This window comes from Panicum hallii, chromosome 2 (assembly GCF_002211085.1).
Source record: "Panicum hallii strain FIL2 chromosome 2, PHallii_v3.1, whole genome shotgun sequence".
NCBI classification, from domain to species: Eukaryota; Viridiplantae; Streptophyta; class Magnoliopsida; order Poales; family Poaceae; genus Panicum; species Panicum hallii.
Genome location: NC_038043.1, coordinates 40435464 through 40447663, shown reverse-complemented (window position 1 = coordinate 40447663; position 12200 = coordinate 40435464). Strand labels below are relative to the sequence as shown.

Below are 12200 nucleotides of genomic sequence, written 5' to 3'. Positions count from 1 at the left end.
CATACACTCATTTGCCTCGACTCCAGCATCTGCACAGCAAAAGGAAATAGAAAGTGACTTTAACCATTTAGCCTGCATATACATTGTACAATATAGATAGGGGTGCCTAAGAGGACAGAAACACACAAGAGAAATTGGCATGTAACATCCACATGGAACGAACCGCACATGTAACTTGCATCTTGCTGAGCAAATCTTTCTAGGACTGGTACAACCACAGACAATATGACGGATATTTGTGTTTGTAAAAAGTGGAGTAAGTCTGCAATCTGAAGTAACACTAAGGCATACAATTTCATAAGGTGAAATTTAACCCGTGAGACTGTCCGAGACTCGTGAGGTCAGCGCATCAGAGTTTAACCAAGGTAAGAATAACTAGATCGACCCTACTCGAATGGCAAGCAACCAATTCATTTCCACACAATGTGCAATCTCAGTCACAAAACAGTGCCAAGCCTAACAATTTAGCAACTTCCTCACAGCCCTTCTGACTAACACAGAGCAGCTCCCCGTGTTTCCACGCTGCAGGCACCAAATCAAGCAAGGCCATCTGAATCCCAGCAAACAAACAAAATTCCGAGTAGCAGACACACTTGAATCGGAAGGTAACCGAAACTGTAGAGCAGCCGAGCCCCAAGCGTAGTGGAACATGATCCCCTCCAACTTTTGTATTGAATATTCATGGTTTGAAATGAACAACGCTATTTCATTCTCAAACCTTATTGATTGGTTTCGTTTTCCTTTTAAGCAAACGGCAGGAGCTCTACCGTTCATTCGAGGTACAAAACTATATACCAAATTTGGGTCCTTGGCCAGTCGCCTAACACAATACGAAAGCACACCACACCAGATGCAAGATACGAAAGATTACACGGTGCAAGTAAAAAATCCACGGCATCCAAAACTAACGGAGGGATCAGTGAAGGTAATATTTTATTTGGGACAACCATGGTTTCGAAGTTATGATTTCCTTCGCATATTGGCATGTCAATCTTATTACCTGTCTACTCACCAATAACTAGGGATTGAAAACGAATGCACAGACAGACTCTAATGTGCCTTCACAATCCACATCAAGCTCACAGCACAGAAACCCCGATGTAGACTACAAAATGGACCAAACCAAACCTCATCTCAACGATGGACCAAACGAGGGCATCAAAGCCGCGTCATCACGCTGCACCTTTCGCGCCGGGACCCTGCAGTCGTTCACCCGAGCATCCTCCAGCGCCATGCTGTCCTTGAGCTGGGCCACGACGTCGGCCATCGTGGGCCTTGCGGTGCCGTCGTCCGCCGCACACGCCATGGCAATGTCGACAACCTTCCACATGGAGCTCACGTCGTAGGCGCCTCTGAGCCGTGAGTCGGCGATCGAGCCGATGTCGCCAGCGGCGATCCTCTGTTTCACGCGCTGGACGATGTGACAAAGGCCAGGCAGCAGCGGGGGCTCACCGGTGGCTGCCTCAAGTAAGACGATTCCGAAGCTGTAAACGTCGCTGCTCTCAGTAAGCCTTCCAGTGAGGAAGTACCTGAGAAAACCAAAGCCAAGAACTTCAGAGATGAATAGAGCACCAAACAAGCCTTATCACGTAATCACCTTAAATCTAGAGGCTGTGTGAAAAGGAAAACACGTTCCATACAACAATGACAATTTTGCTAGTTTTACTGCATATTCGAAATTTCGAAAATAAGCTACAACGAAAAAGGCACGAAAATGTAATAGTGTACCACAGGGGACAGATCGACATACTCTGGGTCCATGTAACCAGCAGTGCCAGCTGCAGTGACTGATATGTGAGTCTGAGTATCGCTAAGATATGATCTGCTCAGTCCCATATCTGCTATTTTAGCTTGCAGATTCCGACCCAAGAGAATGTTGCTGCTCTTCACATCCCGGTGAATGATTGGTGGACTGCATCCTTTGTGCAAATAATCCAGGCCTATACATATAACAGGAATGCCTCGAGTTGAAAATATGAAAGAACGTATGACAGATTTGCTCACAAAATATCTAGTTGGCTGCACACCATACCTTGTGCAGCTTCAAGCACAATCCGTACACGCGTTCCCCAGTTCAGGATTTCAACAGCAGCATGTTTACCTTCATTGTAATAGAAGAACAGAACTGTGTTAACAACCTTCACATGTCAAGTTCAGCAAATTTGTGGAAATACGAAACTCATCCAGGTTTCTTGTTCTGATTCTCACTTCTCTATGCTAGAAATAAGACCAACCCTTTGATAAGATAAATATACGCATTGGCTGAAGTCATACAGCAAAAGGAAACAGGGTGTCATCCCTTTGAAGTAGTACAATTGGACTTGTTATTAGAAACACTGTAAAATTACGGTTTAGATGTTTTAGTAATATATTGCTTTGAAAACTAATACACAGAGCTTCTTATTGGAGACCGTATCTTGTCCAAAGCATAATATATTCTTGAATAGTATGAGTACTTGAATAAGATAGGAAGATAAACCTCTCAGATGATCATAAAGATTGCCTTGAGACATGTACTCATAAACAAGGGCTAAATGATTTTTCTCCCAGCAGTAACCAACCAAAGAAACTATATTCCTGTGATGCACCTTTGTCAAGCTCTGAACCTGTGTCACAACATTACAAACATAGAGAATGTATATTAATAACTGCCACATAAGTTCCTTGAGTGTTGTGTGACTCATGCAGTTTATTCACATGTGTGCCAATTGCCATGCAAAATTATATTGCTGGTGAGTCAAGAATATTCCATGGTGGCTGAAATATTGATACCTCAGCTAAAAATTCATCTAGCCCATGTGATGATGACTCAGAGCGCATCTTGGCAGCAACCATGGTACCATCTTCTAAACGACCATAATAGACAAATCCGAAACCTCCTTGTCCTATGAGCCGTTCAAAATTATCGGTAATATTCTCCAGATCCTTATACGTGAACCTCCTACTCTCAGAATCTTGTAGGTGATCCCCTTGAGCGTTTATACTTATTGGAGCACTCTCCAGTTGCAGTTTTCCTGTGCGATTTTCTACAGAAACTGGTTGCGCAAGTATGAGATGTATAACAGAAATACTAAGGAAACAGCAAATATACATGCAAGGACTAGAGCAACAGGATACACACCATTAGACTTTCTTTTTGCTCTCCAGATGAAACATGCAAGAAAAAGTGCAGCCACAACAAGCACAGGGACAACAACTGAAGTAATTAAGACAGCTGCATTTTTTCTTGATGGACTTGTCCTTTTGTCACATGCACTTGTATCAGAATCATATCTGAAATACACAAAGACAAAAGGATAGATTTTAGTCTGGGGGAGTAAATTGTCTTTGCCGGGTTACATGTTTAAAGATCACAGAAACAGATACTATCCAAAATTCACAATTATATTAAGGGGAAAAGGAAAGAAGAAAACCATAACCTGAAAATAAGTGATCCATTGTAATTTGTGCAAAGGGGATCGCCACTCAGATTGTTGCCAGACACATTTCTGTAGAAAGTGAAAATAATTTGGTAACGTCCCTGCTATGTTATAAACTGTATACAAATATATCCACTTACAGAACTCGTAGGGAGGGCAAACTTGATAAGGAATCAGGTATTGGCCCGCTTAAGTTGTTATAAGATAGATCCCTGAAATATTTACACCACTATAGTGAGCAAGCCCAGAAAATATAGGCATTTATTTCAGACCCTACACTGATGAGTTATGATAAAAATCTGGGTCTATTTATATAGAGTTGCAGCATTACATGTTCCCAACTATTTAGCTAGTCATAGGCGATAAAAAGGGCATACAGAGAAGTTCTGAAGCATAATCATGACAAGTATGAATGTATGATTGTTCATCACCATCAGTGAATTTTCTCATTTCAATATGAAACTCAAATATGTTGTAGGGATACTGTCAAAATCATAGAGGAATATATGTTAAAGATTGGAGAATTCGGTAACTTACAGATTGGAAGAAAAATTAAACATGTGGGTATGCCAAATATGGCCATCATGAAAGAGACGTTCTCCTATAATAGTCTCATCTATTTATGACAAACTATATACAGTGCAACATAATGGAGCATGCACCTCAACGTGATGTTTGTTAGAGTATGTTTAGCGTAGCTTTAGCTTCAACATATTGTGACTTCCAAGGTTAAGTTATAACCAAACAGACAGCTGATTTGATCTTCTTATATAGTTCCTATCTCTTTGGCTTGAAAGCGAAATCTTACTGAGGGTGGCTTATCGCATTACTGCAATAACTTTACAAAGGCCTAAAGGATGAACTCACAGAAACAACTTCCTAGACTGATTCAGCATACTAACATGATTAGCCCAGAACATGTAAATCTTAGGAAGTACTTGTACACAATAAGCTTACGCAATTCATAGCATAACCCTAGTCCTGGCTCTCCAGGAGTTTAATGACAACAATTGTTGCAAAGTTTCCTGAATTTCTAAACAAAAAGAAAACTCAGTGGAAAGAGAAGGAAATCTGCACTTAGCAAGGACTTGGAAGGAAAGGCTCCTCTCTATCCTCCCTCATCATACTGGATCATACAACAGTGTCTCCCGAGTACCACCTTTCCATGTATTTTATACAACGATTCTTTTTTTTAGGAAAATGGAGCATTAACTCTCCTAGTTTCCTGTTCATTTACGTGCCCCGTAGCATCAAACAACAGTACGTGTAGTGTTAACAAGGTATCAAGAAAGTACACTAGGTTCTCTAAACATTGAGCCATCTGCTTAAGAGAATTCTAAAATGCAATATATATTTTCGGTAGGTCTTTAGGCTATTAATACCAATTGTTAGAAATCACTCCATCTCTCTTGAGTGTATATCACAAACATACTAGCGTTTTGCTCTGGTGGACACACACAAGTGAAAAACAACTCAAGTAGTTTTTGGTCAATGCGGCAAAACACTAGCCCCTCATCGTTTCTCATTTATTTATTTAGCTGATATAGGGCTATACAGCTCTCCATGATATGCTCCCAGTTAATGCAGTCGATGCCTCCTATGATTTGCCCATATTCTCCTAAACTATAAACTGAAATCTAGCTAGCACTAATAGCAATGAACCTAGACAATAGCCGAACCTGGACACAATTCTCTGGTAACAAGATTAATGCTAACATGTTCGATCATTCTTGGATGCACAACGGGATTCTCATTCATGGCAAATTTAGATTTCTGACAGAAACTGTAGAGGGCCGAGGGCATGAGCAGGTCATGTAGCACTTACAAATTCTCGAGCGCCGTAAGCTTTGAAAAATTTGTAGATAAGACACCACGCAAGTTGCTCTTTGAGAGGTCTCTGCATTGCAATTTGCAATCCAACATTGAGATCAGACGCACCAATAATAAACTGGACTACTAGTACTTGTAAGAATAAAAATACAAGGAAACGAAAGGATATGCTTTTGGATACTCACAATGATGTTATCCTCGTAGTCTTACCACTTGTATTGCTGCATTCCACACCGTCCCAAGCATAAATGGTTGGGAAACATGGATCACCCGTCCAGTTTTTCTTCACGCCATACTCGAATTTGATAGCCATGATGGCGTCAACTTGTGAAGAAAAAATAAGTCAGAATGGATGTGTGAGAACTGAGTGGCAAACATTCAGGTTCATGGTTTCAAGGCAGGTGCATGTGCAAGAGGAGAAAAATATTTTTCGAAGCATAATGCTTGGCAAAAATAACATTTCAACCTCACTCGTGTTTCTTAAACTGGGAGAGAAATCCAAAATAAGACGACAAGGGGTGAACCCATGTCGGCAAGATAACCTTCAGCGCCATTTGATCGAGCACCGTGAGCGCAGGCAGGTCAGGTAGATGCCGAAGACGGTGGCGAGAATGAGCAACCACCACCCCCCCCCCCAGCTTCCTCCATGGCCGTAGCCTGCGCCTGACTCTGTCTCGGGCTCTCGGCGTCGCCAAGAAAACGAACTATCACTATATGGGATGGCCCGGCCAGTAACCTCCTCATCAGTCTATTGCTATTTGCGTATATTGGAGCCGTCTATAGATGATTTCATGTAATAACATGTCACCTTGCGACGACCGAACATACCACCTATTGTCCACCTCTACAATACGTTGTCACTTTTATTGTGTCGTAGTACTACCATATCCTTTAATTTGTGGAATAAAAAAAGATTGTGAGTAATATGATAACAACATGTACAATGAGTAAGTGGTCTCATAGTTTCTTAATTTTAACCCATGAGGCAGTTGTCTCGTGAAGCAACCATCTCGTTCTCTCTCCTCACCCTCTTTCCTCCACATCATCAAAATCCTACATAGATACACATGAGACAACCTATAAAACCACTGACATAGCAATGTACTTACCCTAACTGCAATACTTTTCATCCTTTCCAACAATACCCACCTTCCAATACCCCTAGATATCGTTATCTTCATAACCTTATAGATATCCTTTCCATCCTTTCCAACAATAATTCTAGTGACAGCCGTACAACGAGAGCATTGCTGACGGCGCAGTGGGAGAGCGGCGGCACCCAGGTGAAGGAACAACGGAAGTAGTGAGAAAAAATTGATTTTTGTAGAAATATTTTTCAATCTTAAATTTTTATGGGTTCGCACTCCCTCAACCCTAACAAGTGGGTCCAATATGGTGAGTACAATGTATCTAATCTGGATGAAAAATATTTTAAATTTTACTCTTTATTTATAGTATAGATAGATATATATTGCTATTGTATTATTTGTTGTTAACTTAGAACTTTCCAAAAGTGAATTGAACAAATGTTTCAAAGGAACCACCATACCTGTTGGATTGAATTTAATTGTTTTCACAAGATTTTGGTGTTTCCTTGAATGCAAGATCATGCTAGATAAATTTACATAAAAATGACCAAAATACTGGTTTAGTTGAACTCATGTGGTTTGGCCGATCCCAATCTTACCTCGTGCCAAGAAAAATTAGTTGGAATCGCAAGAAGTGGAGGATATAGATCGGCTGAGTCCAAAGGTTTGGATGAAACTCACTTGGATCCATGAGTCCATCAAAATAAGTAATTGATAAAATAATCAATTCATTATGCAACTAGCCTAAGAAAACAATCCAATGCATCCAAATCACTATGTGGTGCGTCAGATGACTAAGAGAGCAGGTTCGGCCGAATTCCCACTAGCGCCTGTGGACCCTAGGATCACTTTGGACAATGAGCTACCAACTCCACGAGGACATCCATGCCGTGCCCGTGGCAAGGTGGTGGAATAGAGGATCAGTCAAACTGGACCCATAGCCAACAATCTCACCCTTCACCACCCTCCTATTCTGAACCGGTATAATCAAGCTATCAATCAAAGTTCAGGGCTCATTTAAAGATATACAAGAGAACAAGAGCTCCTAGGCGAAGCGCTAGCAACACTACACTTACAAAAATAGGGGAGTGGTAGGTTGAGAGTGACGGAGGGAGCCAGAGCTGCCGGCCCCTCTTCCACTTAGTACTTCGAGGATGCAGCTTAATTTTGAGTAACATTCTGATCTTGTCTGATAACACTAGTCTTTTTGATTAATTGAGTTTCAGCTCTTCCTGCTTATATTGTCTATAGGTTCCTCGTTCACTATTAAGTAGGCTAGGCTTATTTTTTGTGGGTGCTTTTCTCTGACGGCGAGTAAAGTAATGATCAATAGTGTGGACACCGTATCTAGAAAGTTGTGAAGTGTGGTACCCAAGTACCCAACATCAAAATAGTTTATGCTCGATGAAATATGCCCAATACATTATACTTATCATGTTTATGTGAAAATAGTTATAGTGTTGTAAAGTTTAACTTGCTATTCTTTTCCAAGAGAATGTTAACACGCACCAGAGACATAAAATTAAACTTAAGTTGGTTGTCTCCATCACATAGAGAAAACATGATACTGATAAACAGATAGTCAATCCAATTCTGAAAACAGAAAGAGAATGAGGAGTAAGAGAAGAAGTGAAGAACTCACAGTCATCAGGAAATGTCGTCGGAGTGTCAAAGGCAAGCAGAGTGTATATCTCAATCGCATTTAACATCGGGGGCAGCTCGGAGACAGCAGAAGCGACAAGAGTGATGTTATAGTTGGCGTCGCTGGCCCTGTACCATCCGGAGCTACACACGGTAGAAGATGCCAGATACTGCGGTCTGTAAGGCTTGTCGCTCGGCCCCAGCCGGTTGCCGTTGAAGTAGATGTCGAACTCCCGGAGCTGGGCACTCTGGAAGTCGGCGAAGTGAAGTAACACCATGAACGAGTACGCGGGCCAGTTCTCCGCCTGCCACTTGTAACTGAGTGCTGTGTTGTTGCCGGTGGCTGTAGCAGCTGTCTGGAGAACGGCCACGGGCTCGACGAAGCTCGGATCCGGCTGCATGTTCTGTGCGGTGGAGAGGTTCCTCCATTGAGGGTTGAAACCCATCCACCAGTAACGATCGTACGGATCGTCAGGAAACCTTCATAAAATCAGTTAAAAGGTTATTAGCCACTGCAGTCCACCATGGAGTTACCATATATAAAGGGGAGGGACATGGATAATGCACGATGTTATAAATGACTCAAGTCAACACAATGTCTCATCCAAGACATGTAAACGGACAATAATTAAGAGTGCTCAAGAGATATTAAGTGTGCTCATCATGTCAATATATACAAGGTCTCATTCAAAGCTTTGGATATTAAGCTTGCACCAGCAGCCCATTTCTACCCAAGCTTTGGATATCAACACAAGATCTCATTCAAACCCTAAACTCTATACGATTATGTAGCACACTAGTATATTCATATATAGGGTAAGAATTAGAAGATCCTAGAGGATTGAGTAGAGTTGTGTAAGAGCGATAATCATTTACGCTTTTAGAGTTGTGCTTAAAAGAATTTCTTATCGGCTTTGCGAATTTCTTATTCTCTTATCACGATTGCATCAAACGCTATCATCTACGATTTTTTGCGAGATTCATCCATGTTGTTCTTGATACAATATAATGCAAGCTCACGTTATACTCATAATTATCCTTTTTATTTAAATTTCAGGGTTGATGCGCATAATTAGGGGTATCAAATTTTAACACACTATATATACATGATTAGCCCTCTAATGTTTTGTTTTTAATTAATATTATACGAGCTTATGCTTTCTTAGGTGAAATTTTTACTACGTTTTGGTATATATGGAATAATTTTTTGAAAGCAATAAATATTGAACATTCTCGATGCTTTCATTAATATATATAAGGCATATTTTATTTTATACAGTTTTAAAAGTTCTAATATGTCATTCCTTTTTAGATGGAGTCCAAGCTACTTTTTATGGAGGATGCTAGCGTCCGCCTAGTTGAAGTGGACACGAGCTCCGCCCACCCCCCAGCTACGTACGACTCAGTAGGTGTCATATTAGCTGCAAAAGCCGACCTGCTAGCTGCCCAGCGCGCGCATCAGCTATTATGGCCCAAAAACTGTTCTAGCGTGCACTGCAGTTCATTTATAAGGGTGTGTTCGTTTCCTAGGGTCTAAAGTTTAGATCTGTCACATCAAAGTTAAAGAGAATCTTGTCATTTAGAAGTATTAAATAAAGTCTAATTACAAAACTAATTGCAGAACCCCAAGTCTAATTCGCGAGACGAATCTAATGAGGTATATTAGTCCATGATTAGCGGATGATTACTGTAGCATCACTGTGGCAAATTATGGATTAATTAGGCTCATTAAATTTGTCTCGCGAATTAGCACCCATCTGTGCAAAAAGTTTTATAAATAGATTTTATTTAATACTTCTAAATAGCAAGATTCTCGTTTGATGTGATGGGGCTAAAGTTTAGAGGGTAGGAAACGAACACACCCTAAATCTGGTTTGTTATGCTGTACTGCTGCCATTTTTAATCTCATTAATATCCAAGCTTCACCCATATAATATAGGGAAAAGTCGGGTTTACACCTCTGAACTATCTCAACAGTTCGATTTTCAACATTCAACTACAAAATCAAATAATAGAGACCATCCAACTGTCAAAACCGGGTAAATTTGGCCTTTTGAGTGGTTTCAAAGGTGGTTTTTTATTTTGTGAAAATTAAAAATATTCAAATTTAAACTAAAAATTCATAACTAATTTATTTTAAAATTAAAAAATATATGGAATGGGTATCAAAAGTTTATTAAAATTGTAACCTATCTATTGGCACTCTACTTGTCAGTTATTCGGATCCAATTTTATCATATTCATAGTATTTGGTTGTTTATAGTTATGCCTACTATATTTAAATAAATAAGATTCAAATAGAGTAATAATAGATAGGTTATATTTTTAGAAAAATTTTGGTACTAATTTCATATTTTTCTAATTTAAAATAAATTAGTTTGGCTTTTTTAAAATCTAATTAGAATTTTTTAAATTTTTTAAAATACAAAACCATCTTTGGAAACCACACAAAAGGGGCCAACTTGTCCGATTTCGACAGTTGGATGTCTTTATTATCCGGTTTTGTAGTTGAAGGTTAAAAATCGAACTTTTGCAATAGTTGGATGGTGTAAACCGGACTTTTCCCCGGTTGTACAGTCTTATTTATTTTGTTTATCTATTAGTTATTTTGTTTCACAATCTTCTTTAAAATTCTTATAGTAGTCATGACTTATTCCACCCAATTATTTGTTTCTCCTCTACTTTAGGTTTTCTAACTTATTTCAATACATTCTCATAATATGTTCAAATTATTACACGTTTATAATTATTTCAAGAGTTATATGATTTATATCATATGTATATTTTTTGTGTCAGAGTTTTCATGATTTATTCCAAGTGTATATTTTTTCACGATTCATATGATCTACCCCATGTGTATATATGTTTGTTTCATGAGTTTTCTAATTTGTTCTATATATGTTTTATTCAAAGGGTATGTAACATGATCTGTTCCATGTGTGTATTGTTTGTTCTATGAATTTTAAAAATTTATTCTGTATGCATATTTTTTGTTCTACGAGTTTTTATGAATTGTACTCCGTAACCTATACGAATTAAAAAAAACCCTGCCACTGAACTCGCCAGCTGTTGTCAAACTGAATTTATTGTTCCGTGTTTCGTCTTTCAATCGCGAACTCTATACGTACTAGGATGTGCGAAAGGGAAAGTATATATACATACATACCTTATAAATTTACCACCTATGTTGCTCCGTCCATACATGGACATGGTCTGGTTGGCCATGAGCGCCGGATACAAGGCGTCCCCGAGGCGCCTCAGCTCCAGGATGGACAGGAACGGCGCGCCATGGCCGGTGTTGAGCAAGCACACCGGCGCCCAGCCGGCCCAAGCGACGAAGAGCACCTCGTACGCCACGTCGTCCCTGACGAGCACCGTGTCCCAGTAGTTGGCCCCCAGGTGCACGTCGAACTCCATGGCCGAGCTGTCGTTCGTGCCGTCGTGGTTGCCGTACCTGGCCACCAGCCGGGCCAAGTACTTGGCGCCGGCCACCGTGGGCAGCGCGTAGCAGTTGCGCACGCCGGACGGGAAGCTCCTGACCGTCTGGTGACGCCGCCCAAACTGGCTCTCGTACTCGGGGGCCACCTTGAGATTCTCGCCGGCGTCGGCGTATGCGCCGTCGGAGACGTAGACGATGCCGCTGTCGGGGTCCTTGTAGCCGCTGTACTCGTCGTCCAGGCCGCAGTCGATGCTGAGGAACCCTGCATTCTCGTACACACATTCAAAGCGAAATGAAACGGCGGACCCGAAAAAAAGAAAGCGAAATGAAACGGACAAGGAACAAGAAGCAACAAGCACATAAGATCATTTGTAAAAGCTAGCAAAGATTATTGTAGATTATTTAACCTGGCTGGCCGGCGACATGATGAACCGCTTGGGCACTAAGCACCAATAGTACTGCAGCAAGTAAAACTAGGAACGCCATCGATCGAGATCGAGAAGTCTGAAAATTGTGACCTTTTGATTGCTTGGGCAATATGGAATAATAAAATGCTGGTTCGGTCAAGAAGAAGTCTCCTAACACAGCCAACCGAGGTAGTGTTCATGGGCCTTATCTTTTCTACAAGACTGCTGGAGTGCATGCTGCCCGAGGAGCGCCATAACAAGCGTGTGGACTGGAGTGTGAACCGCGTGATGACATGGCTTCATGAATTTCGATGAAATGATGTACTCCCTCTGTACAGTAATATAGGGCATATGTTTTTAATATTTTATTTCGTAA

At 40.7% G+C, this 12200-nt stretch overlaps 1 protein-coding gene across 1 annotated transcript; it reads right to left on the bottom strand.

The window, feature by feature from the left end:
• Positions 1-987: 987 nt before the first annotated feature.
• Positions 988-11929, bottom strand: LOC112882391 (probable LRR receptor-like serine/threonine-protein kinase At1g51810). The gene is made up of 13 exons (XM_025947441.1): positions 11825-11929; positions 11145-11679; positions 7980-8458; positions 5435-5573; positions 5245-5316; positions 3560-3631; positions 3420-3488; positions 3122-3273; positions 2773-3035; positions 2480-2606; positions 2033-2101; positions 1751-1940; positions 988-1529 (listed from the first exon to the last, which is right to left on the bottom strand). Exons 1-13 carry the CDS (start codon positions 11901-11903, stop codon positions 1130-1132), a joined length of 2646 nt encoding a protein of 881 aa, XP_025803226.1. The 5' UTR covers positions 11904-11929; the 3' UTR covers positions 988-1129.
• Between the last annotated feature and the right edge of the window lie 271 nt (positions 11930-12200).

What these genes read in the sequence shown, in the direction of transcription:
- LOC112882391 (XM_025947441.1), bottom strand. Translation starts at nt 11,903, where the DNA reads ATGGCGTTCCTAGTTTTACTTGCTGCAGTACTATTGGTGCTTAGTGCC. An exon ending in ATAGGTGGTAAATTTATAAG is followed by an intron (nt 8,459 to 11,144) that starts GTATGTATGTAT and finishes GATTTTATGAAG; the next exon opens with GTTTCCTGACGATCCGTACG. An exon ending in AATGGATCACTTATTTTCAG is followed by an intron (nt 3,274 to 3,419) that starts GTTATGGTTTTC and finishes TGTGTATTTCAG; the next exon opens with ATATGATTCTGATACAAGTG.